Source organism: Acomys minous (assembly GCF_964271855.1).
Source record: "Acomys minous genome assembly, chromosome: 12".
Taxonomy (NCBI): Eukaryota; Metazoa; Chordata; class Mammalia; order Rodentia; family Muridae; genus Acomys; species Acomys minous.
The window spans coordinates 26,176,255-26,201,508 of record NC_140493.1 but is presented as its reverse complement, the minus strand read 5'-3'; the positions used below and the strand labels follow the sequence as shown (position 1 = coordinate 26,201,508).

At 57.5% G+C, this 25,254-nt stretch overlaps 3 protein-coding genes across 19 annotated transcripts in view; 2 read left to right on the top strand and 1 right to left on the bottom strand.

The window, feature by feature from the left end:
- The first annotated feature begins 1,608 nt into the window (after positions 1 to 1,608).
- MAPK15 (mitogen-activated protein kinase 15) lies at positions 1,609 to 7,782 on the top strand. Of its 7 annotated transcripts, XM_084749839.1 has the most exons (14): positions 1,610 to 1,833; positions 3,027 to 3,125; positions 3,244 to 3,273; positions 3,390 to 3,480; positions 3,971 to 4,101; positions 4,186 to 4,349; positions 4,515 to 4,654; positions 5,496 to 5,553; positions 5,967 to 6,104; positions 6,216 to 6,321; positions 6,394 to 6,598; positions 6,703 to 6,797; positions 6,873 to 7,001; positions 7,108 to 7,418. In XM_084749839.1, the coding sequence occupies exons 1-14, from the start codon at positions 1,660 to 1,662 to the stop codon at positions 7,291 to 7,293; spliced, it is 1,746 nt and encodes a 581-aa protein (XP_084605965.1). In that variant the 5' UTR covers positions 1,610 to 1,659; the 3' UTR covers positions 7,294 to 7,418. The 7 variants fall into 7 exon arrangements, with proteins under 7 accessions (XP_084605961.1, XP_084605966.1, XP_084605960.1 ...); XM_084749835.1 differs by having other exon boundaries at positions 1,609 to 1,833; positions 6,873 to 7,776; XM_084749840.1 differs by having other exon boundaries at positions 1,609 to 1,833; positions 3,971 to 4,349.
- Positions 7,783 to 9,540: 1,758 nt separating this feature from the next.
- Positions 9,541 to 23,318, bottom strand: FAM83H (family with sequence similarity 83 member H). 4 transcript variants are annotated; one of them, XM_084751601.1, is made up of 5 exons: positions 23,178 to 23,318; positions 14,930 to 15,391; positions 13,960 to 14,124; positions 13,765 to 13,889; positions 9,541 to 13,573 (listed from the first exon to the last, which is right to left on the bottom strand). In XM_084751601.1, exons 2-5 carry the CDS (start codon positions 15,374 to 15,376, stop codon positions 10,684 to 10,686), a joined length of 3,627 nt encoding a protein of 1,208 aa, XP_084607727.1. In that variant the 5' UTR covers positions 15,377 to 15,391; positions 23,178 to 23,318; the 3' UTR covers positions 9,541 to 10,683. The 4 variants fall into 4 exon arrangements, with proteins under 4 accessions (XP_084607727.1, XP_084607725.1, XP_084607728.1 ...); XM_084751599.1 differs by lacking the exon at positions 23,178 to 23,318 and adding an exon at positions 21,723 to 23,160; XM_084751602.1 differs by lacking the exon at positions 23,178 to 23,318 and adding an exon at positions 18,708 to 18,732.
- Positions 18,720 to 25,254, top strand: part of IQANK1 (IQ motif and ankyrin repeat containing 1) — a 31,082-nt gene continuing 24,547 nt past the window's right edge. For 4 of the 8 annotated variants that reach the window (XM_084751609.1, XM_084751608.1, XM_084751607.1 and 1 more), the window contains exons 1-3: positions 18,720 to 18,849; positions 20,224 to 20,312; positions 23,801 to 23,887. In XM_084751609.1, coding sequence (XP_084607735.1) covers positions 20,228 to 20,312; positions 23,801 to 23,887 — 172 coding nt within the window. In that variant the 5' untranslated portion in view covers positions 18,720 to 18,849; positions 20,224 to 20,227. Of the gene's footprint in view, positions 18,900 to 20,223; positions 20,313 to 21,100; positions 21,194 to 23,800; positions 23,888 to 24,777; positions 24,867 to 25,254 lie in introns of those variants that run through there. The other 4 variants (XM_084751605.1, XM_084751604.1, XM_084751606.1 and 1 more) reach the window with 4 other exon arrangements.

Below are 25,254 nucleotides of genomic sequence, written 5' to 3'. Positions count from 1 at the left end.
TTTGTTTTGTTTTACAGCCTCTCTGGCTTCCCGTTTCTCTCTGCGCCCTTCCACACATTGGTGCTCTGACCACCTGGCCCTTGGAGCAGGGTAAGGCAGCAATTTTGGGAAACACTCGCTCTCAGCTGTAGCCCAGGGTAATTTTTTTTCTGAGACATGGTTTCTCTGTGTAACCTTGGCTGTCCTGGACTTGCTCTGTAGACCAGGCTGGCCTCGAACTCACAGAGATCCACCTGCCTCTGCCTCCCGAGTGCCGGGGTTCTAGGCGTGTGCCACCACTGCCTGGCTAGCACAGGGTAATTTAACTACCCAATCCAGTAAAATAAATGATGATGATGATGATGACTTCTTTGTAAGTTTGAGGTTTTAATTTTTCTAGCAATTCTACACTCACTGTATTTTACACAACTTTTGACCCACAACATATCTAAACCTTTCTGAAAACGTTGGTCCCTAGGCATGTTGGCAATCTGGCTGTGAGTGGGAGGGCTCAGACCTCTCCCAAGTGGCACTCGAGTCCAATCAATACCTGCTGTGGTGTCACCTGGTCTCTCCAAGGTCTAAGAGCTCTAATATACTCAAATTAACTCACACACAATTCCTGCCCTTATTCTATGTGTCACTCAGGCTTGGTGGGCCCTGCTTATGGGACCCTGAGTCATGCTGGAAACCGTCCTTCACTCTCAGCGACTGCAGTGGGCCAGGCTTCCTCAGCGCATCTGCTGGAAGGAGGAGAAGGCCCTCGAAGACTGGCAGGTGGGTGAAGCATTGGCATCACTCTCCCTGTGGCTTCTGGGGGCTCCGGTGTTCCCTGGCTTCGGGCATGAGGTTCCTGGGTGTCCCGGAAACTGAGGGACAGGAACGGGGTGGGGGTGGGGGGCGCATAATCGTCACCTCCCATATTTTGTTTTGTTGGGGTGCTGGAGATGGAACCCTGGTCTTCGTGTGCATGCTAGGCAAGTACTCTGCCACTCAGCCACACACCCTACATTTTAGGTCTCTCTCCAGTCAGCCCAGGCCTGTCACCCTTCCCACATCCTAGTAAAGGCTCCAGTGATCGGGATCCACTTCACTTCTGTGTGGCGTAGGGTGTGGTGTCCCCAGCCCAGCATAACCTCGACCTCCTCCTCCTCCTTCTTCAAGATTTAATTAATTAATTTATTTATTTATTTATTTATTTATTTATTTTAAACTACAACCTTGTTGCCACTTGTAACCTCCTCCCTTTCTCATCAATGGTCTCAGTGTTTTGGTCCTCTGGTTGGCCCATGTCTTTGGTCTCCATCCAACTCCCTTATCAGGCAGGCCTGGAGCCTCAAAGCGTTGGGCTCACTCCACTTGGCGCCTTCCCCAGTCACCTGCTCTACGAGTCCTCTTCCACCAGGGTCCAGGGCGCCCTCCGACTTTTCATCCATGGTTGCATCCAACAGCATTGCTCCTGAGATAGCCGGGCTCTGAATCCCCGACGCTTAGCACCCCCTTGCACCCTAAGATGTGCACAACTCATGGGCTGGCAGTGCTGCGATGCCGCTGTGCCTGGCACGCTCGGGGATAGCCTCCTCACTCCACCTCCCACCCCTACCCCGCGTGCAACACTGGCCAGGGGACCCAAGCGGAAAGGTAGGGCTGGAAGCAGACCCCGCCCATTGGCGCAGGCGCATGGGAGGAGCATCGCCGCGGCCGGTTCCCAAGTCAACGGATCAACAGGCCCAGTTCCAAGGAAAGAGTCGGTGGCCCCCAAGAGCCAGCTGTGTGCTTGCTGCTATGTGTGCTGCGGAGGTGGACCGTAACGTAGCCCAGAGATACCTGATCAAGCGGAGGCTTGGGAAGGGGGTGAGCGCGGGGACGCTCCATCATCTGAGGGGGCATTGAAGTTATCTGATCAGCCCCCTTAAGGTCTAATTATTCAGACACTGAACGTTGGCTCCTGGGCTTGCGTCCTGCCTTCTCCGAGGCTCCTGTACCCTTGTTTCCATAAGGAAACCAGGTGACACTCAGGGACCTTGCCCTGGAAGACAGGTGACTGCCAGAGTCCCCAGGAGGCAGGAGAAGTTGTACGGGTGTTCCACCACGTCCCCTACCTTTCTGGGTTGCCATAGGTTGTTCTAAGGAAGCCTGGCCCATTCCATGTACCGAGAGTGAAAGGCTGCTCCCAGGCTGCTCCAGGAGCACATAAGCCAGGCTCAGGACGGTCTAAGTGGGCATATTGAATGAGAGCAGGAACTGGGTGTGAGCGCAGGTGTATTTGCGATTATAGTTGGATCTGAGCATATGGGGCTATATGTGTGAATGTGTGTGATTGTATGATTGTGTGTGTGTGGTGTGTGTGTGTGTGTGTGTGTGTGTGTGTGTGTGTGTGTGTGTGTGTGTGTATTCTTCGTATGGTAGAGGGCAACAAGCAAACAGCAATCGCAAAGACCTGTTGGCGGTTGGAGATGGGTTTCGCTGTGTGGAAGGGATCTGGGGGAATTTAAAGACTTTGACTCTATTTGATCAGCTGCAGCTGTTTGTAACATTTTACAAAGCTCATCCTGTTTACTCTGGGGAGGGTCTGTGCTGGTAATGGGGTGGGAGTGGCAGAGAGCAGATAGCCAATCTACGAGAGGCTCTCTCGGGCCAGTGTGCAGCATAGTTAGCAGGGACGGTAGCCGCCAGGTCCCGGGTACATTCTGAAGGTTAAGGCTATAGGATTTGCTACACAGGTGGGATGGAGCTGTGGAGAAAGAAAGTGAGAATGTGTGGGGAGCTGGAGGGGTTAAAGGTCATCCTAAAGACAGCAGGCTTCATTCAGGCCCTGCCCAGGAGTGCTCAATTGTGGCTTCACGCCCCCCTTTCCCCCACTCCAGAAAGTTCTGCGGTTAGTTGTAGGATCTGCCACTCCAGGTCTTGTCACGCTCTGACCCCTCCCGGAATCCACAGCTGGATGGGGCAGCCTGGCTGCATGGAATGACTCTGTGTAGTAGAGTGCCTGTGCCCCGCCACCCCCCACCCCCACCCCCGTGTTCAGCAAGCTGTGTGTTCCCCAGGCCTATGGCATTGTGTGGAAGGCAGTGGATCGGAGGACTGGTGAGGTAGTGGCCATCAAGAAAATCTTTGATGCCTTTAGGGACCAGACAGATGCTCAGGTAAGTGAGCAGTGGGGGAAGTGTGGGGATGCTTGGGGGTTGTGGGGGGCCAGGGGGGCTCAGCAGGTTTCCTGGCATTGCTGGGTCAGCCCTGCTGGGTGTTTTCTGTTTCTTACAGAGAACCTTCCGCGAAGTCATGCTTCTCCAGGTAAGTGGTCCAGGGCCATGCCTACCACATCCCTTCTCTGGGAGCAGGTCCCCACAGACAAGGGAGAAGCTGGCCCTGGTGGTCCAGTCCACAGAAGCAGCAGCCTGTCTTCCCAGGAGTTTGGGGACCATCCCAACATCATCCGCCTGCTTGACGTGATCCCAGCAGAGAGTGACAGAGATATTTACCTGGTGTTTGAATCTATGGGTGAGTGACGCCTCAGGCCGGTCCCCAGCCCCACTTGGGCGGACTGGCTCCCTCCTTATGTCCCTCTGCTGCCTGGCTTCCACTGTATCTGTCGCCCCCATCTCTCCCCTGCACCTGAGCACAAAGCTGGTGAAGACTGACGTCCAAAGCCTCGAGGTGAGCCTCCCCTTCCCCCTCTCCGCTTACCCTACCTGCTCTGACCCTTCCCTTCCTGCACAGAATTCCTGCTTTGCCCTCATTTGCTGTGCTCTCCCTCCCCCCCCCCAACCCTCCACCCCCTGCTCAGTTTGTAAGCCAGGATGGAAATAAGTCCATAGACCATCATGGTTCTACTGACAGTGAAGACAGGCTCAAACGGCTGGGTAGCCAGGCAGAGAGAGCCCAGGAGGGATGTGAGGGCTGATGCAGGCTCAGAGTGGTACAGACCCGCACACTCTTCACCCTCCAGACTGACCTGCGTAACCCTTCCCCGGCTCCTGCCCCTTCCCAGACACCGACCTGAATGCAGTCATCCAAAAGGGCAGGCTGCTGGAGGATATCCACAAGCGATGCATCTTCTACCAGCTCCTGAGGGCCACCAAGTTTATCCACTCAGGGAGTGTCATCCACCGAGACCAGAAGGTTGGGTCCACGCTGTGCCCACACAGTTCCCTGGCTTCCCTGTGCACCAAGCTCCCTGAGTCTCAAGTCTATCCCGCTCCCCAGCCAGCCAACGTTCTACTGGATGCTGCCTGCCGGGTGAAACTCTGTGACTTTGGCCTGGCACGCTCCCTGAGCGACCTCCCTGAGGGGCCGGAGGGTCAGGCCCTGACAGAGTATGTGGCCACACGCTGGTACCGAGCTCCAGAGGTGCTTCTATCCTCCCGATGGTAACAGCTGAATGCCCAACCTACCTTCTCCCTTCGGGTCCCACAGGGCAGCCTGTATCCTGGCCCTGCCTGGGCCCATCTCTGAGTATTCGCAGCCCTATTCCTGCACTCCTTCCTATTCTGCCTCTGTGCTCGCTCCCTTGCACCTACCCCGTCCTGCCCCAGGTATACCCCCGGAGTGGACATGTGGAGCCTGGGCTGCATCCTGGGAGAGATGCTTCGAGGGCAGCCACTGTTTCCCGGCACATCTACTCTCCATCAGCTGCAGCTGATCCTGGAGACCATCCCGTTGCCCTCCATGGAGGGTGAGCACGTGCACTAAGAGGTCCCAACCTCAGCAGCCTGTCCCTAGATAGCATAGCGAGGGGGGGGGCGTGGTGGTGGCGGCGGCGGCGGCGGCGGCGGCGGCGGCGCACGCCTTTAATCTCAGCACTGGGGAGGCAGAGGCAGGCAGATCCCTGTGAGTTCGAGGCCAGCTCAGTCTACAAAGCGACTCCAGGACAGCTAAGGATACACAGAAAAACTCTGCCTTGAAAAACCTAAAAAAAAAAAAAAAAGATAGTGAGAGTCAGAGGGCACAGCTGTGGAGATTAGGTATTGTGTATAGAAGGGAGTCGTTTGCTCCAGGATGACTGAGTGAAAGAGCCTCTGGGATGGGGGACCCAGAGAGCAGCCGCTCGGGGGTGGCTGGTGCAGAGAGGCAGGCTTGGCCACAGGGACAGAGAGGGTACCAGGAAGCATGTGGCTGATTGTGCAGAGGGTCAGGAAGTGAAGGGTCCGTGCTGGCTGCTGAGAGCCTTAGGAGGAGCATGGCAAGAGAGGGACACCTTCAAGGTCCAGCAGGATGTCCCTGTTCTCTCTCAGCAAGTTCCTGCTTTGGGGGACAGAAGCAAAGGGAGGTGTAACCCCCGCATCTTCTATGTGCACGTGTTGAGAGTGTGTGTCTTCCGGGTGGAGCACGGCTGTGGGCACTCTTGGGCTCATACAAGGCAAATGCCTGGCTTTTGGGGGTCTGAGCTCCTCCAGATCACAGGCTTTCTGAGAGGCTATTATTTATGTGGCTATAAGGGATGGTCGTTCCCCCCCACCCCCCCCCATCCCCCCCAGCCTGCCTTGTTCATATCTCCTCTTTCCACCCACCCACAGAACTCCAGGGCCTTGGCTCAGACTACAGTACTCTGATTCTGCGGAACCTTGGGTTCAGGTGAGTGGAACACTTAGGTGTGGTGGAGGGGTAGCAGGTTGCAGGAGGGGGCCGCCGCCATCCTGCAGCTGGTACAGGAGCCAGTTTGTACCAGTGCAGAACTCTGCTTTCAGCCCCAGCCTCTTAAAGCTTAGTTATGAAGGAGGGGGAGAGGCAAAATACAAGAGACTGGCAAGAAAAAGAAAAAAGAAAAAAAGAAGACCCATCTCCCAGAAATGAGAATACCCCAGCCTTAGAAAAAGGAGGAGCTCCCCGCTGAGCGAGGAGAAGGGGGTTGGGATGGAGAGGCGACCACCTCGGGAAGAGGGCTCGAGGAGTGGGGTTTACACAAGCAGAAAAGCAGAGGTCAAGCCACGCACAGAAGCTTCCGCGGGTGGGGCCCTAGAAAGGAGACGACAGGCAGCTGCCCGCAGGCCACGGCAGACGCTGGACGCTCTCCTGCCGCCAGACACTCCCCCAGAAGCCCTGGACCTCCTCAAGCAACTCCTGGCGTTTGCTCCCGACAAGCGGCTTAGTGCAGAGCAGGCGCTGCAACACCCCTACGTGCAGAGGTGAAGTACAAATAAGGCTGACCTCGGAGCGAAGGGCAAGGGTAGGAGCTTGCTCTCCTGAAACTTGGGTCCCATCACTCCTGCATCCATTTTTTTTCCCTGGCCCGGTAGATTCCATTGCCCAGACCGCGAGTGGACACGGGGATCCCACGTGCGGCTCCCGGTGCACGAAGGAGACCAGCTCTCTGTACCGGAGTATCGCAACCGCCTGTATCAGGTACGGGCTCCCTCGAAGCCTCCTCCTGCAGCGACTGTCCGGCCCCCTCTGAGTGCCCCTCCTATTCCACAGATGATTCTGGAGCGGAGGGGAAAGGGCCGCAGCCCTCGAGAAGAAGGCCTGCGGGGTGCGGCCTCGCGGGCAGAGCTCAGGGTTTCCCCGGCCCATGCGCAGTCACTCAAGCCCGGAGCCCTCCCTCAGGTCCCGGCGGAGATGCTTGCGCGGAAACGCAGACCCAGACCTCAGAATATCCCTGGTCATAACCCCGAGCACGTGGGTGAGCCTTGCCTGCCTCCTACGCACCCCTGGCCCCTTCTGTGTAGGGCCACCAAGATGTGCAGCTGGGACCTAACTGCTGGGGTTGCTCTTACGACCCCACAGAAGTTCCCAAGCAGAACTCAGACCCCCTGCTCCAACTTCCGCAGCCAGGAAGGGGGGAAAGGCTCGCAGGGGCCACTGCAGAGCCACCCTCAAGGGTAAGTAGAGGTTGGGTGGGCATGGAAGAGCTTCTTGCACTACTTTTTCGTGACCCTGTGGCGTACTCCTTCCAGGTGAAGCCAAACATTAGGGTAGTGGTGCCCTCCCTGACGTCACAGGCCGCGGCTCAGGCGGCCAATCAGGCTCTGATCCGCAGTAATCCGGCCCGGGGCGGTGGGCCGAGGGCGGCCTGCGCACGAAGGGTGAGCCCGGCCCCGGCCCTTCCCAGCTCCCTCCAGTGCGGTTCGTACCCCTCAGAATCCTTCTCCAATCTTCCCCCTCCTGAACAAGACCCTCGCCTGCGTGCAGGTCCCTTCCCGCCTGCCCCGGGACGCCCCGGAACCCCGACCCGGCCGAAGGATGTTTGGCACCTCGGCCTCGCAAGGGGCCCAGGGCGCAGCCAGAGCTGCTCTTGGCGGCTACTCCCAGGCCTACGGGACCGTGTGCCGCTCCGCGCTGGGCCGCCTGCCCCTGCTCCCAGGACCGCGTGCTTGAGCCGCTCGCCCGCCTCCTTGCGGCAACCTGGCGCCATTCCCCAGCCTCCAGGGAGTTCCAGGAGGATTCTCTGATCCTCTCTCCCCTAAGGGGGAGTAGGTGGAGGTTTCCACTCCACCCCGCCCCCCCCCAACAATTTCTTCTAATAAAGTATTTTCCCCAGCCCAGCTAAGCCATCTTTTTGCCCACTACCATCCGAAGACTCCCTTCCTAGGTCCCAAACCTTTCCTGAAGCCCACTCTCCCGAGTGTTCCACATCCGAATCCTGTGCTGGGCACAGAATTGAATAACCATGTCTGCTCTCTCAGAAGCTTCTGCCCACACAGCCTAGTCCTATGGGACAAAGTCTGTGCATCCATTCCCCACCCACATGCAGGGTACCAACGACTGCCTGAGACCCGGGTCGCAAAGAGGAGAGAGAATGGGGCAGCACGTGTCTTGGGCCAAGACTCTCGCTGCCTTTTGTCAGTGACTGCCGCCTGTATTCTGACCACACAGTAACCGACTCCTGGCTTGTCTCCAGGCGGCCAGGAAGACACCTTTAAGATCTTGTAGGGGCACTACTGTGCAAAGGGTTTCATGTGAGTTCAGACCAGACTTGTGTAGAGGCTCCGAGGACTCCACACAGCTTCTGAAGGTCATTCCCCGCCCCCCCCACCCCCCCACACACACAAGCCAGGGAAGCTGTCTGAACTGCTGGCCACACACAGTAAAGCAAATGGCAGAAGGGACCAGGCGTGGGTAGGGAAAGCTGGGCAGAGTTGGAGCCTGCATGGCAGTAGTACTGGGTGCAGTGAGGCAGATTCAGAAATCAAATACCTGGGTATGGGAGAGAGTGGATATGATTCCAACATGGCAGGGAGCCAGTCAGAACTGGGGCCAAGAGGGCTGTCCCCTGCGCTGGCTGACTGCCAGAGGGGTCAGTGCGTGGCTTTAAGAGTCTGAGGCATAGCTCCAAGTTTCTGACAAACAGAACAAAGGAGTGTGTGAGGGCAAACAGCGGAAACCAGTGTTGCCTACAATGCCAAAACTGGCTATTAGGGTAGGAAGAGTTCAGGTGGGACAGAAACTGCAAGATAAAGGTTGAGCGGTGTCTGCTGGGCTTGAAGACTGGAGACCCAGAAGGTTGGCTATGGGGTTTGTATAGGGTTGGCAGGTACGGGAGAGGTGTTTGTACAGGCACCGAGGGCTAAGAGGTCCACACAGGACTAGTGGTTTTCCGAAAAAGGAAAACTAGGAAGGCCACAGGGTTAATAGCTGGTATAAATTGGATGGTCACACCTATTTGGGGACATGCTGACATGAGATAGTGTGTGTGTGTGTGTGTGTGTGTGTGTGTGTGTGTGTGTGTAGGCTCTCACTGTGTAGCCCTGGCTAGTCTGGAACTTGCTGTTCCAGGCGGCCCCAGAACTTAGAGCGAAGATCACCTCTGCCTCCCACACTGGGCTGTTGGGAGCCTGTGTGTGGTGTTTATTGTTAGTGTCAGAATGCAAGAGACTGTGCTTTAGTGGATGTCCTTCTTAGGAAGGCATGGAGGGTGCAGTCAAGGGGTTCAGAGGGCCCCAGGAAGGACTACCAGCCTCCACTTTTCCACTGCAGAGCTCAACAGGTCTGAGCCTGAGCAGTGACGCACAGGATACCACACCATGCGCCCCAAGACAAGCTAAGCAAGGAGCATGCCAAGACTAGGAAACACTGCAGCTCATCTGGTTCCCAGGGGACTGTGTGTACCTGGCCCAGGAACTTGGGGAGTTTTGACAGTGGAATGTTACAGTGTGAATCGGGTCACTGCCCAAGTCCCAGTACTCTCCATTCTCCAGATGCTGGAGTCAGATCTTAGTGGCTTTGTTCTCATATGTCTTTGCCCCTCTGGGATTTCCTATAACTGAGTGTGTGTGCATGATTCACACATATGTATAAACTATTTGGAAAGACTAGTAGATAGCAGAAACCTATTTCTCAGTGCCGTGTGGTTGGTGTATGTGTGCGTGTGTGTGTTGGGGGAGGCTCTCTCTACGCATTTGGAGTCATCCAAATCAAAATCCTTAGAGGTAAGATAAAAGTGCCCCGGTGTGGGGGGCTGGAAAGATGGCTCAGGGGTTAAGAGCACCAGCTGCTCTTTCAAAGGCTTTTGAGTTCAATTCCCAACCATCTGAAATGAGATCTGGTGCCCTCTTCTGGCGTGCAGGTGTACATGCAGGCAAAACACTGTATACATAATAAACAAAACTTTAAAAAGGGGGGGGGGCAGTGAGAAAGTGCACTCCTTTAATCCCAGCACTTGGGATCTCCACAGAGGCAGGTGGATCACTGTGAGTTCGAGGCCAGCCTGATCTACAAACCAAGAACAGCTAAGGCTACACATAGAAACCCTGCCTTGAAAAAAAACCTACTAATAAGACATAAAATAACCAGGGATCTTGGACAGATTTTTTGTTGTTGGTGGTGGTGGCAAATAGGAAAGGACCAAGACTAGGGTGGATTGGGGGGGGGGGTCTACCATCCCCTAGTGGTGGCTGGGGCCCAGGCTGTACTATATCCCATCTTCTGCCTTTTGCTGAGGACAAATACAACCTCTTCCCAGACTTTGGCTTAGGAACTTACTGAGGTTTGGAACTTACTGAAGTTCAGGGTCATAGAAAGTCTGTCCAGACTGCTTTATTGTACTGCAAAGTCCAATGCTCTCCATTCCTCTTCAAGTGCTACCCAGGGACTTCCTGGAGAAGGCAGATGTGGCTTGAGGAGCCCCAGGAGGTACCTGGCAACTACTGTCCAGTGGCCTACCCTAGGCGGCATCCCTTTCCTTTAAACTGCCCAAGGCCAGCCCTGCCAGCCCTACAGCAAGAGGGCAGAAGCCAAGAAAGTGCTAGGAGGCGGTGAGGAGACAGTGAGAGCAGAAAAGGTGAGTTCCAGAGAGAGAGATGGAGGTGAGAGGATGGAGGAAGCTGTCACCAGAGGGAGGCAGTGGACCCAGGAGGCTGTGAGATACATACCTGAGAAAAAGTCCTGAGATAAAAGGCCCTAACTAGGCGACTGAGGCATAAAGTGATAGAGTTCTTGAAAAGTTGAAGAATAAGGCAGAGAGATGGATCCCTGAGGTGAATTAAGACCCAACGTGGACCTGAGCCCTGGAGATGGTAGAGACTGAGGTGAGGGAGGCAATGAGGAAAATACACCAGGAGGAGGGGCTGAGGCCCTTAGTGAGGAAAAGCCAAGAGTGAGACGCAGTGCAGCTGCCAGGAGAATTCAAGTGGAGCTCAGTTTAGGTGGTTGTCAGCAAGGTTCCAAACTGCTTTGACAGCAGCCTGGCGGCCACCACTCCATCAGTACCAGACGGGTACTGTGGGTGCGGTATGGCAGTGATACAGAGTCCTGGCCTCTAAGACCAGGTCATTTTTTGCTTTTGAATGTACCCAGGATCTTGGGAACAAATTTGCCCATTTTACTGTCTCTGGTGTCTTCGTCTGCCAAGTTGTCTCCTGTTCCAGTACTGCCAGCGTCGTCCTTTTTGCAGAAGACTTCAAAGCGACTGTAGACGCGCTTCTCTTTGCGCATGCTCTCCATGCGGCGCAGGAGCCGGTCTCGCTCCTCTGCACTGGCAGGCAGTGTGCGGCTGAGCCGGCCTTGTGTCCCGAGGCTGTCTGAGCGGAAGATGGCTGAACACTTGTCCTTGTCAGACATGTCTGGGGCCAAGTCTCCTGCAGGTGTTGGGCGACCTAGTTCAGGACTGCTATGGGTTGGACCTGGAGCGGGGACTCCGCGGTGCTTCTGGCCATGGGCACTGATTTGCTCCAGAATGGCCTTCGTATCATCTCGCAGGTTGCTGCTGTACAGGGCATTGGCAGTAGCTGAAGTTAGGCGCACCCTTGAGCCTCTTTCCTCCGCAGCAGCCTCTGTGCTGTCACCCCGACCCAGCGAGGGTCTTCGGGGATTCTCAGGCTGCCCATTTTCCTGAGGAGCTGGGAAGCTGCCTTCATCCTCCCCACGCCGCTCACTCTTGGGGCTCAGCAGCTGCCTAAGGCGGAGGGAGCCCTTTCGTAGGACTTCCATGGGGCCGCCAGCCACCTCCTCTGTAGGGCCAGTCTTCGAAGACTCCCCAGCAAAGGTGAGACTACCTCTGCGCTCAGGCACGGGAGGCACTGGGCTGCCCCTGCGCTCAGGTACTGGGGGTACTGGGCTGCTCCTGCGGTCTGGGTAGGCCGAGGTGGGATTCCCCTTCTGCTCAGTCAATCCTGTGGTTGGGCTACCCCTCCGATTGGGAAATCCAGATGTGGGGCTTCCTTTGCGCTCGGGGTAGGCTGAGGTGGGGCTCCCCTTGCGCTCAGGGTAGGCTGAGGTGGGGCTCCCCTTGCGCTCAGGGTAAGCTGGGGTTGGGCTCCCCTTGCGCTCAGGGTAGGCTGGAGTGGGGCTCCCCTTACGCTCAGGGTGGGCTGGAGTGGGGCTCCCCTTGCGCTCAGAATAAGGCAGCTGGTGCATTCTGGACCCTTCTGGTGGAGGGCTATCTCGACCTTGTGGAGACAAGGAGCGGCCCTGGGCAGAGAGGAGGCGCGATGGCAGGCGGTCTGTGCTACCCAGCGTGTCGAGCAACTGCGCAGCGGTCAGAGAAGCGGCCCCTGGGTGTCGCTCTGCCTCCTGGTGCAACTGCTGTGCGAAGGAGTCGCGCAGGTCAAGCAAGCAACTCTCAAGGCTACGGCGCTCAGTTCCAGCTCCTCCTGGTGCTACCACCTCCTCCCGACAGGCCTGGGACACTACAGCCTTGCTGTGGCTGGAGGCAGTGATGGGACCCCCTGCACCGCCAGGGTCCCGGGCAGGGCCCTTGTATTTCTCTAGTAGCTCAGCCACTTTGGCCGAAGCACTGGAACGCACAGTCTCTCCGCCTGGACCCAGCGTTTCGCTGACTGTTTGCTCTTTGTGTAGCAGCTGTACTCTTTCAGTGGTGGCTGCTGGAGTCCCACCAGCACCCTCGGCCTGTGATGCAAAGATGAGTGATGAGCGCAACCTGGAGCTGCGCTGGATGAGCGGGTTCAAGCGTGAGCGGAAGGAGTCCTGCTTAACTAGACTTGTCTCTTCTAGGCCCTCTCGTTCAGAGCTGTCGCCACCCCCGCTTCCTGAGCCTGGCTTTGGTCCCTTGGCTGGGAAAACAGGGCTGCGGAATGTGGAGGGGAGCAGGTCCCGGCCTCCCGGAGCTAGCACGTCATCTTCATAGGCCTCAGCCTCCATTGGCAGACCCTCTTCCCCGCCATCACCATGGCAGCCGCTCAGGTAGGAAGCAAGGCGCCAGTTACGCAGTCCAGCCCGGCCCTCGGGCCCACCCCTGCGTTCAGGCTCCGCCTCTGAAGTGGTGTCTGGGCCTTGCCTCAAGGCTGCTTGGCATGGAAAACGCTGGCCCAGGTTGGGACGAGAGGCCCCACTGGGCTCCAGACCACGGGGGCTGGGTCCAAAGGCGGGATCAGAGCCATGGCGTACCTCCCGAGAGGCGCTGGACGGCACGTATTCCAGCCGCTGGTGTACATCAGCACCAAGTTCCGGGAAGCGGGGCCCAGCACCTAGTGCAAAGTCGTCAGGGTCCGCAAAGCCAGGCCGGCCTCCACGAAGCTTCTCAAAGAGGCCCTGAGGGCGCGCAGGGGCAAACTGTGGGTCCCATTGGTAATGCTGCTGGTAGAGCTGGTCACGTTGGAAGTGGCTGGTCTGGAAACGGAAGTCATCACCATGGCTGAGGAATGTCTGTCGGGACACCTGCCGCGCTGCTGCAAAGTTCTCCACTGCTCCAGTCCCATCGGCTGCTGTGTAGCTGTGCCGCTTGAAGGCATCCATTTCCAGGTGCCGTGCCTGGAAGAAGCCCCGGGGGCCTGCGAGCTCTCCAATGGGCCCAGCCTCAACTGGACGAGTCAGTGGCCGGAGCCCTGTGTGGGGCTCCAATGCACCCCCAGGCATCCGCTGCAGCTCCTCACGGCGGAAGGCCGATAGGAAATGGCGGTCTGGGTCTAAGAAAGAGGGGAAGCCCAGGCCTTCTTCCCGGGGTGGTTGGAATAGGAGGTGCGCCCGTTTGGGGAAAGAAAAAGGGGTTGGGGCTCCAAACCCGGGGACGCCCACCAGTGGCCCAGCCCCAGAGTACGGAGCAAGTGCATAGGCATCCATGCGGGCTAGCGCCCCAGCTGAGGGCACCAGGGGCTCCGACTGTGCAAAGAGGATGCGGAACTCCTCGTCGAAGCTGGAAACCAACTCTCCCTGGAACACATGAGCCAGGCTGCGGTGGATTTTCTCGAAGGACCACATGAAGCTGTGGGCAGGATAGTGGGAGTCAGGGAGGGGAAGTAGGGCCGCAAAGGCCAAAATAATCGGGGAATGGGGATCTATAAGGATTTGGGATGGTGGGCTGTGGCAAAGAGCGGGTTATGAGGAAGGAGGTGGGACCATCGGAGGAGGGCTCCTTGGGGAGGGCCAGGGCTGAGGGAAACCCACTGGGCATACCTATAACTCCCGCTCATCACTACAGCACAGTCCACCAGCAAGAACTTCTCCTTCAGGTGGCCCTTGAAAGACTTCCCTGTGCGGCAGTAATAGGTAGGACCTGCCACTGTGCGCACGCGCAGGAACTGGAAGAGAGGGGAGTCAGGTCTTCACCAAAAGTATTTTCCCCTCCACTCCCCTGGCTTGGTCACTCACGTCCACATGGTGCAGGTTGACCCGACACTTGTCGGCCATGTCTAGGAAGTGCTGAGCATTCATTTCGTCCAGGAGAATGTAGACTGGGACACGCCTTGCAGCTGCCTCTAGCACTTCACTGAGCAGATCCACGTCAGTGAACATGTCCATCACCACGGCTACCACCTGGGAGGTGGGTATCAGGTCAGCGGAGAGGGAAAAGGTCCTGCCACTCTACCCATCTCTGGCCACGCTTCCACCCACAAGCACTAGTGACCATTAGAGTGGCCATGAATGGGAGGGTGGTAGAAGGGACCCAAAGCAATTGACACTTGGCAGTCCGTAAGGGAGCCTGGAGCAGGGGCAGAGCCTAAACTTTTAGGGCGCTTTGTTCAGAGGCAGGGTAGCTGCAGCCCTGGCCCTGTGTGTTCAGATCCTAGCATCAGAACCTCTCAGGCTTGATGGGGGCTGGCTGGGGGGTTGTCACTTCCTGGGACAGGCACAGAAGCTGCGCCTGCCTTTACCATCTGGCCGTGCTACCTCACCCTAATCTACCTGGTTTTTGTGGTGTTACTGTTTTCTAATATTGGGCTGTACTGTTACTATGTAGTTCAGGCTGGCCTTAATCTCCCTGAATGCTAGGATTATTGGTATGGGCCAGTCTTCCTGATTTAATACTGCTTCTAACCACTTGGAGGGGTCGGGGGTGGAGAGACTGCTTTGAGCTGCGAAAGGTCTGCAGTGACAAGTTTGTCAAAGGCCCCCAGCTTCTGGGTCCTAGCCATGATCTCAGACAAGTACATGTATGGAGAGCCTACTAACCAAGTCCCAGGCGACAACAGACAAACTGTACCCTCCTGCTGAGGTCTGCCGGCCGGCCCTGGCATCCCTAGCACCAGCAATGCTCTTGTCTCTCCCACACTCTCCTGTTCATGCTTCGAGGTACAGCTTAGGCTGCCCTTCACCATCCATCAAGCCCATGACAATGCACCTGTTGGGCAGAGCGGATCATCCTCCGAGCTTCATCTTTGATGCTGGGGCTGTCCGGTGGTGGTGGCTGTACCAGTGTGGTGACCTCTGTGCCTTGGAAGCCAAACGTCAGGGGCCAGCCCAGGTCCAGCTCAGGCACCGCCTGGTCCGAGTTCACTGGCCAGTAGGTGCCTGAGGAACCATCCATGTCCACATCAGGAGGGCTGCCTTCAGGGGGTTCGCGGGCCACATATTGTGGGGGCTGCAGGTGGCGGCTCACGTGTTCCAGCTCCTCGGGGCACAGGAAGTCAGGTGCCCCCTCAGATGCCAAGAAGCGGTTGTAGGCTTCTGGCCCACCCTCAGTCAGTGCATCCACCGCCAGGCGGTAGTATTCTTTGTAGTGCGGTGGCAGGTACCCAGGTGCCAATGGGTTGTCCCCCTGTGAGCTGCTCTGGGAGCGACGGGCCATGTTGGGGCCAGGGGCCTGGAGGGGCAGGAAGATGCATTAACTAGGGGCAGTAGAACCTACTTACCTTACTCTATAAGTAGACACACACAGTTGATGGAGTTGCTAGATCTTGGGTTTAGCTTATGCCTGGGAGAGCTACCAAGATAGGCTCAGAAACAGCACTACAGACCATAGCATGCCCCTAGCGGGGAGACAGGGGCCGCTGGCACTCACACCTAAGTGCCCTTCCTGGGGCTGAAATTTTGTTTTCCTTTTTGAGACAGGGTTTCTCTGTGTAGCCTTGGCTGTCCTGGACTCACTTGGTAGAGCAGGCAGGCCTCGAATTCACAGCAATCCACCTGCCTATGCCTCCCGAGTGCTGGGATTTAAGGCGTGCGCCACCACGCCCGGCAGAGACCTTGTTTTCATCAGGGTCTCAGGGACTGAGAATGTTTAAGCCCATTCCAGACAGACAGGAGGCCCCACCCACCCCTCCTTCGGGGTCAACACACTCTATTTACTTTGTGGATCCCTTTTCCTCTAAAAACAAGTTAAGACACAAATTCGGAGCTGGGAGTGGTGGTGGACGCCTTTTATCCCAGCAGAGGCAAGTGGGTCTCTGTGGGTTCGAGGCCAGCCTGGTCTACAGCCAGGGCTGTTACACAGAGAAACCCTGTCTTGAAAAAACCTTTCTTAAAAAGTAAGTAAATAAGTAAACAATAAATAGAAAGATACAAATTCAGTCCAGTAAAGAGATTGTTCCCTCTTTTCTCAAGAGGTTAGTCTTGTTCGCCTCTTGGCACTGTCTCCACCGCCTGAAGATCCTGGGTAGTGCTCTGGCCTGTTACCTTCACCGTACAGGGACGGGAGGGGTGGCAAGCACTGTACCTGGCCCAAGGTTAGTGCAGTGGAGACTGACTCATCCAGGGGTGATGGCCTTAAACCCCACCCACACCTCTTCCCTTAGTCCACACCTGTATCTTCTTCCCACAGCCCTGTCACTGATCTCCCTGTCCTAACTCCTCAACTTTCGATCTCTCTGAAGACTCACCCCTTGCTAACTGTTCCACCTCAGCTAAAAACCCCCCTGGGCAACAAGCCTCTCTCTGTAGGGTCTCTATACCCTCCCAGACTCACCCATCCCGGTGGCAATAGAGATTATCTCCAAGACCCTGGGCCCTCTCCTCATCACACTAAGAACGAAGGCAGAGCCTTTGCTGCGCGTCTTGGCCCGGGTTCTCTGCCAGTGCCCTATGGTGGCTGCTGGTTTTGGTCTCTAGTGGCCTGGGGGAGGGGGTAGCAGAAGCTTGTGCCTGAAGAAGGCATTAGAAATGACAACCAAACGCCTGAAAACCTGCTGACCTCTGGCCTGGAAGCTGCCTTAAGGCAGGCACACCCCATACCCTACTGCTCCTCGGGCTTGAAATGGCTTGGGACTCTTGCCCAGCCTAGCACACAGGTTCCTGGACGTTACTCTACACTAGGAAAGCATTTCTACCCAGGAAGGGCCCTGAGGAGTGGGCCAGTGATGGCTGCTCTGTTATTAGCGGACACTTGCCCAGTGATGTTAGGGGTCAGGACCCTACTGCGTATGACCGAGGGAACAATAGTGTCTGTCATCCCTAGGGGCATGGTGTGACACATTAGCAAGTCCAAATGTGACAGAGTTTGGAGGTGGGGACACTCCTAGGTCTACTGTCTTAAGAGTGCTCTGACTTCCCTTTGGGGCACTGCCCTGACTTTGGGCAGTTGTTTTTCCTTCCTGTCTGCAGTGTGAGGTGTGGCACACTGCTCTGGGGAGATCAAGGCAGACCACCTGGGGTAACCATGCTGGCCTGTCTGCTTAGACATACTGCACTCGGCCTTAGTAGGCAGCATGCCCACACTACCATGCTCACCTTGAGGAGGTGCTTGCTGATATAAGGAAGGCTGAGAAGTGTTACTGTCCAGCCTCTGAACATTTGGTGAGGAACCATAAGAGATACTATTGGTTGGGAAGGGACCCTAGTCCTGTGTGGCCCAGGTAGGACCTGGCCTCACAGCAGTCACACACAACCTCGAATGCCCATCCATACGCTCTTTCACTCTTTCGGGTAGTGACCACTCCTACCTAACAGCCGGCTCACTGACATCTACCTATCCAAGAGGGGCTTAGCTTAAGGAAGGAACCGATCCCACCCAACCAATGACTCAGCAGGAATTTTCTGCGCTGACCTCCGACCCGAAGCCACTCTCCAGGCCCTTCGCCACTAACGGCACACACACAAAAAAATGACCCCCTCCTCTCCGACCTGGCAGGAAGTAGTGTTCTGTCTGGATAGGGTATCCTATCGGGAGGGCCTTAGGCTACTACACAAAGGGGGTGGCTGTGACCAAGTAGCAATGGAGTGGTAGAGGACCAGGAGAAGCTGGGAGGTGGGATTCGGCTCAAAGGCCGGAAGTCGATGAACTTAGTTAGACTGCTGGCGGGTTAGGCACTGCAAGGCCCAAGGGTGTTACTGTACCCCAGAAAGCTAGCCGCTACCCAGACCAGGTGTCTTATCTGCCAATCCAGTCCAGGGATGTGGGATCAAAAGTTAGAAGAGCCCAGTTTTTCCTGCTCTCCACACAGAGATCCAGCCATGGACACCCCAGTTCATGGCGGCTCGGGGAAGAGTCTCCGGGAAAGGTACGAGTCATGCCCCGACAGCATCTAGGCCGCGATAGCGAGTCGCACCCTTTTTTTTCTGCCTCCCACTTGCCAGCGTGTCTCTGGAAAACCCCTCACCCAGTACCCCGAAGCGCTCAGTTTCCCTGTCTCCGACCCAGCCCCACGCACGCGCTCATTGCACCGCCCGGCCCAGGTCCAGAGGCCAGACCCAGGTGCTGCCGCGCACAGGCCCGGAGTCTCCGCGCCGGATGCCCGGCCCGCTCCGGGGAGGGAGCCCTACCTGGCCAGGTGAGCGGGATCTCGGCACAGGGGCAGCAGGAGCCCACCGCCGCCCAGAGGCCTCGCGGTCCGGTCCGTCCGACAGCCACTCCCCGCCGCGGCCCGCCCGCCCGTTCGGCCTGATTCACGCGCCCGCCCCCGCCCCGCCCGCGCTCTGCCTCCTGCCTGCCCGGGCAGCACCTGGGCGGGGCGGCCCCACCCCGACGCGCCCGCATTCCTGTGCCCTCCACGGCCCGGACCCCAGCCGCAACCCCGGGCCCCCAGTGTGGTCTCGCAGGCGCCCCCAGCCCATACCCCAACCTCGACCCCCGAGCGCTCTGACGGCGCCTCAGAGCTACGCCCCAGACCCTGGCCAGCGTCACTCCGGACTGCTAGAGCCTCTTCTTTCAGAACCCAGAAGCCAGTAGAAACCTATTTGCGAACCGATCGCTCGAAGCCCCTACTGCCGACCCCTGACCCTCGCCCCGGAAGTCGGGGTGACTCGGAAGTTCCGGCTTAGTCGCTAGGAAACTGGCCAGCCCGACGCGAGGGGCGGAGCTTCTGGGCACACTGTTGCGGGTGGCAGGTGAGACAGGTGCGGCGGCAGACGCGGGCCTGGGCACCTAGCTCGCTCAGGTGACCGCCCTACCTCACGCACACACACCACTGGCTTCCCCAATTCACTCCCCGCAGTCTCCGCACATGAAATCGACAGCATAGGAACTCCACGGGCCCCCCCACCCATACCTCCAACCACATGAGGGATCCTGCATACACACCTGGACCCGTGGGACCCCCTCGGGCACAAGGGAATCTCGGATGACCCATAAGCGGAAGCCTCCCCTCTCTCCCCGCCCCTGCCACGCAGAATCCCACAATCAAGCCCCATTCCCCATGGCACATAGAGGATTATGCTCTAAACTGCCCCAACCGTGGTCCTGGCACCCACTCATCCTGCCTTTGTGCACACCCACTGAAGCCACAGGGATCCTGTCTTAACACACATACATTAGAGAGCCTCTGCACCCAGGATGCTGCAAGGACCGGGACCCTCTACAGACAGGGAACCTCATGCACATACCAACCCCCACACATCCCCGGTACACCTAAGGACTTAGTTCATCCTAGGTCCCTATCTGCCCAGTCCTCCCTCCCACCCACACCCCGACTTAGGCTCTGCCTGAATTTGGGTCGTATCCCTGTCTACCACTTCTCCTGCCCCAAATTCCCAGTGCTTGCCACCTGCCCGAACACTTTCCCTAAGCCAGCCTTCAGTCACTTTCTGGTCCTATTTTCAGGATAACATTTCATTAACTCCGTTCCCGAATGCTTTATGGCACCCTGTGGCCTTGGTGAGGTGGGAACATAGGTGTATGAAGTCAGTAATTGCACTACCCGGTTTTCCTATTCATTGGCCCCGTGAGGGGTCTAGGACACTGGAAGACCCTAACCCAGGCTGGAGTGGAAAGAAAACTCTTCCTAGGGCAATGAATGGGGGGAGGCGGGGGAGGGGAGGCAGCTTTGCATACTAGGGAGAAGGATTGCCACCAGAACCAGACAGCAGACTTCTCCAAGGCCAGGAAGAGAGAAAGAGTTTGAGGGTGAGGAAGGGTTGTGTTCAGCAGACCCCAGGTCGCGGGCGGCTGAAGGCATGTCTGCAGAACTTGGGCTGCTCAGCTGGTAGCCCAGTGATCTAGAGACTGGTGCCAGAATTCCAGCAGGATTCCAGTGGATTCCATCAGGATGGCCTGAGGACAGGCACACAAGCATAAAGGGAGACGTCCTCTTGCTAGACGTCCTTGCACACACTCAGATAACCAGGGCCAGGCAGGTGGACCAAGGAGCTGGCTGAGGAATGTGCTGTGCTCCTGCCGTGTGTCCATCCAGGGCAGTATACCCACCGCCTTGTCCTCTGCGCCCCTGAATGTACCTGCCCTGGACTTTTCCTTCCCACCCCCAGGAGAATGAGCAGTAAGAAGGGGGGGCCCAAAGCTGCACCAGGGAAGTCGCAGGCACCCCCCCCTGCATCCAAGCTTCGGTCTGCTGCTGGTGAGTGCACCCCCTGACCTCCAGGGCACTGCCCCAACACTGACCATGAGACCGCTAGGTGCACAGGAGAATCTCTTTCTTTCCAAGTAGTTATCAGTGGGTTTTTTTTTCCGTTGGGCTTGAGTATGATTCGATTTGATAGTTCAAAGCTCAGACATCCACTGCCACGGGGACCTCTAGAGCCGGGGGTGGGGGGTGGGGGCGTGGGCACAGTGCTCAGAAGGGCACGATGTTAGAGCCCCTGAAGGTAGGAGAGGGGTCAGGAGGAGATCGGAGGGGCAGACAGCTTAAAAACAACATGGAAGCAGGGCGTTGGAGGCACACGCCTTTAATCCCAGTGCTTGGGAAGCAGAGGCAGGCGGATCTCTGAGTTCGAGGTCAGCCTAATCTACAGAGTGAGTTAGTTCCAGGACAGAGAGAGACCCCGTGGCGAAACAACAACTAAACAGTATTGGAAAAGAGCGGGCCTTGAATCCGAGCTGGGACTCTTCGTGCCAACTGGCTGTCCAATCATTGCTCCCCCATCCTGCCTCATGCTTCCCCCTTCAGACCATCTTGCCATAGCACTTCAGGATGAAGGGTTACAGCCAGCCTGGGCTTAGCTCCTGCCGAGCGTCAGAAAAGGGACTGCCCCCCACCCCCGCCCCCACCTGCCTACCCTTTTGCAGCCTTGATCACTCGTCTGCTCTGAGTCCCATTCATTCTGCCACGGCTGTGAGCATCTTCCAGGCTGTGTCCTGGGCTCTGCACCCAAGCTTGCCTGGAGTCTGTGCTTGCTGCACGAGTATCCACCCAGACCCAGATGCAGCCCTGCATCTTAGACCAGACAGCGCCAGATTCCCCGGAGCTGGCAGGTGGTGGTGACTCCACACCACGCTGGGGTGAGATCCTAGTTACCCAAAATAGCCCCAGCTGCGTCTGAGGCCAGTCTTCCTCCTGGAATGAGGATAATGGGGCCCTAGCACTGCGTGCTGCCTCTATGATTTCAAGCCCTGGGCACCACGCTGCGGTAAACAGGGGGCAGGGCAGGTGGACCGGATGAGAAGTTGCCCAGGATGCTTGGGGTGGAGACTGTTCCTCCGCTCTGTTGCTGCACCCAGCCCTCACCCCTTACTGTGCATTCTGCCCTACACAGCTCTTGTAGTTTCTAATCCTGACACCTCTATCCCCAAACAAGTTCCCTCCCGCAATGGCCTCGGTCTGCCAAGTACTGTGTGGTCTGGGCAGGCTTGCTGTCCTTGGTCTGGGCAACATTCTGTATAATGGGCACCTGCCCTTCTTGGTATACAGGCCCACAGAGGTTCTGTAGCCAGCCTGGCCTCCCAGCCTTCACACATCTGTAAGATGCTTGGATGCCCACTGTACCATCAGACTGCCCGAGCCCCTGCCCAATACCCCTCTAGGCCTTACCTGGCCTTGGGTTTGCAGTGCCTCGAGGCCCTCACTCCGGAGCTGCTCCAGGGCCACAGCCAGCTGCAGCCCTTCCATGTGCACCCAGGCCTGCTCTTCCTGCAGCTGCTGCAGCCACAGCTGCTCCTCCTGCAGCTGCTGCAGCCACAGCTGCTCCTCCTGCCACAGCTGCATCTGCAGCTGGACCTGCCGCCTCCGGTCCTCCAGCAGGAGCTGCTCCTGGGCTAGGCACAGCTGGACTTCGTGGAGTCTCAGCAATTCTGGGCCCAGGGCTGGCATGGGGGCCCCGGCTCCACTGCCCTCCATGTGCTCAGGGGCCAGCACCAGCTCGGATTCCAAAGCAGTGTCCTGAACTGGCCTCCAGGCTGCCTGTGGCTGCTCTGGCCTGGCGGCCCTGGAGTGTCCCTGAGGAGCCGGCTGAGTGCTGGTCACGTGCTCTGTCAGAGCCACCCCCACCTTGTCCTGAGGGCCCCCTGTGTTGGGGGGCGGGGGCTCAGCCTCAGGGCCCTGCTGCCCAGCTGCCCGATGGGTCCTGCCCACCCTCTTGCCTCGGGGCTTTCGAGCTCGACCTCGACCTCGTTTCCCAGACATGGCCCTGGATCCAGTGCCTCTTTCACCAGATGTCTGCTCCCCAGGGGCCTGGCTCATCAACTGGCTTTGTTGGGGAGCTCAGAGGACATCCCAGAGGCCACAGTAGGTTGCTTGCTCTCTCAGCCAGGTTCAGCCCTCCGCTCCTGCTGTCCCAAGTGGCTGCGCTGCCCCTTGGCTGTTGTCCGCACCACAGCAGCAGAGCTCAGGGCCCTGGCTCTGCCCGTAGGCTCCACAGGCCCCACTCTGTGGCACTGGGCCACACCAGGGAGTTTATAGGGACTTTGGCGGCGCAGTGGCTCACCCTAACCGAGGAGGCTGACTAACGTGCTGACACAGGGTACGGGACTTTACAGGCCACAAAGCTTCACTGGCCAGACTGGGAGGGAGACTGAGAAACTGGGGGCGGCTCTCAGGCTCTCAGTAGCTAGACTGCCGCTTGAAAACGTGCCTGGTCCTGCCTGGGCGTCACCAAAACCCCCCACCCTTCACTCCACCCTCAGTCGCGGGAAACTCAAACTGGCCACAGAGCCACGAGCTGCATCTCAAATGTACCAGCCCTAACTGCCCAGACCCTCATTGGCCATATACCATCCCAACCCAGCTGGCCACTGGAACCTCAAGCCGACCCAGATGAAGCTGGGCAGGAGCTTGCCAAAGACAAAGAGCCACTGTAGCCCCAGCATGAAGCACTTGGGCCACACCGTGGGCTGAGGAAGACATTGAGCCTTCAAAAGCTTAGATAAAGAAGAGTCTAGCTTATCTCCCGGGATGGGGTGTGGGACCTGACTATACTGTCATGATTGGGAGTCCACCACCACCCCCTTTAAATGAAAGCAAGTCCCAAGGGACCCTTCTGTGGCCCACCTGTTAGTCCCAGGGGTGGATCTGGGGGGGTCCACAACCAACTTCTCATCTGAGCCTTCCTTCCCAGGCCTCCTGTTTTGAGGCAGTGCTCCAGGTGACATCCTCCCCAGTGGTTCCCCAGCCCCAGCCCGCTGACTCACACCCACGCCCAGGGCCTCATCCCAGCCAGCTCGGCTTCACTGGCCAGACTGGTTTGCCTGGGCCCGGCCCTGCCCAGCACACACACACCCCCCCATCCAGCCTGCCCTTGCCTAGGAACCTCAGGAGCAGGCTGAGCGCACCTCTGGAGCAGAGTTGGAGAGAGGCTTTGCCGAAGGGCTTGGAAAATGGCAGGGACGTCGTTTGGGTGGGAGACAGCCGTCAGGACTGTGAGGGGCACGGGTTGTAGGGACTTTCACCTGCCCGGGTCTGGGTGGGTGTGTCTGTTGGTTCTTGCTTGTGCCAGCCCAAGGCATATTTGCTATTGGAAGACGCTGCTCATTAAAGTTGCCGCATGTGCTGGCCTTGTAAGGCCTTCCCTAATAGCCTGGGAACAGCCCTGGCTGGTGTCCCATAAATGCCACCTGAAGTTGATGGGGTGAGGGGACAGCTCACATCCTAACGCTTGTGCCACCTTCTCTCAGGAAAGCCAAGAGAGAGTCTCCAGTCGCAGAAGAAGACAGGTCAGGTGTCCAGAGGGCCCTACTCTGAGAACCCCAAGGTTCCTGCAGGTGAGAACCTGGGTGCCCTACATCTGCTAAGGGGTGGGCTGGCAGTAAAGGGACTGTCCTGGACCCAGATAGCTATGGTATGCGTGAGTATACACACATATGCACATGTGTATGCAGGAATGCGCAAGGACATGTGTGCTTTCGTATATACACCTGCGTGTGCTCGTATGTTCTATACAGCAGGCCAGAAGTAGGCAGAGAAGCTCCCTTCCTATGCCTTGCTAGCCCTTGGCTCTGGACTGCCTCCCAAAGGTCCCACCAAGTCTCCTGCCTTGAGTCCGTCGCCCTCTGGTGGCAGTAAAATTATCCAGCCTCGGCCATGCTTGGGAAGTCCTGGAGTCCTTCCTGTGCCTGCTTTCTGAAGTCTAGTGCCTATGGACCCTATGGACCGGAGGGACCAGGTCTAGCCAACCTGCTCGCCTCCTGGCTCCGGCCCCACCTCTGTGTTCCCGAGGCTCAGTTAGGTTAAGGTCTCACCGCCATCACCCAACCCCATCTCCAGCTGCTCCGTAATACCCCTGTGGGTTTCTTGAACCCAGTACATCCAGCCCGGTTCCTCTAGGCTCACTCCAGTGGCCCTCCATCTGCCATGCTCCCAGGAGCCAGTGCCTGGATCCGCTCCAGCAGCCCCACCCCCACCCCCCACCCCCTTGGCATTCTATACTTTCCCTTTCCTTTTCTCCTTCCCAAAATTCTCGGAGCAGCCAAGGGGCATGTAACCCTGGGAGATGCTGCACCTGTGTTGCTGGTGAACACCCCTCTCCTGCGAACCTCCTCCCTTCGCGTCCTCAGAGACTCAGCCTTGTCCCCAGGACAGGATGCACACGAGGTCTGTAGGTTGATCTAGCATGGCTGCGTATACCTAATGCATTGCTCTGGGTTCTGTATAGCTCAGGGCCAAACAGTCCTGGGACTCCAGCAGGGACAGATGTGTGGGGCTGCAGTTCCCAGCAGAGCTACAGACCAGAAAGGAGGCCAAGTAAGAGGCAACAGTATCCCCCCCCCCCCCGCGCCCCCAAGAAGGACCGGTGCTGCCTCTTGTACTGCAGCACCGCCTCTGTTGCTCCTAGTTGATGCATATCCTGGGAAGACCTTCAGTGGTCGGGCAGGCCAGACTCAGGAGTGTTACTGCTGGGGTGCCAGGAATGAGTGGTGGCAACAGTTCTCATACCCACGTGCTGACACGGTCGGCTACTCAGGAGGGGCAGCTGGTTGCTATAGCATAGGTGCCCTGTTGTTATCCCAGGGCTCTTCTGAGAGCATACCATCCTCCCGTCTTCCCTTTGCTGTTCAGCCCTGATTGATATTTGTGGCTTTCTGATTGATTTTCTCTGTGCCGTCTCCTAGAGCTGATGACCCGGGAAGAA

Coding starts and splice junctions, on each gene's coding strand:
- MAPK15 (XM_084749834.1), top strand. CDS start 1,660: ATGGGAGGAGCATCGCCGCGGCCGGTTCCCAAGTCAACGGATCAACAG. Junction 3,274..3,389: donor GCGAAGTCATGCTTCTCCAG/GTAAGTGGTCCA, acceptor CTGTCTTCCCAG/GAGTTTGGGGACCATCCCAA. Junction 6,599..6,702: donor TCATAACCCCGAGCACGTGG/GTGAGCCTTGCC, acceptor ACGACCCCACAG/AAGTTCCCAAGCAGAACTCA.
- FAM83H (XM_084751599.1), bottom strand. CDS start 22,370: ATGAGCCAGGCCCCTGGGGAGCAGACATCTGGTGAAAGAGGCACTGGA. Junction 15,392..21,722: donor CACTGCAAACCCAAGGCCAG/GTAAGGCCTAGA, acceptor CTGCCCCTCCAG/GCCCCTGGCCCCAACATGGC. Junction 14,125..14,929: donor TGATCCGCTCTGCCCAACAG/GTGCATTGTCAT, acceptor CCCACCTCCCAG/GTGGTAGCCGTGGTGATGGA.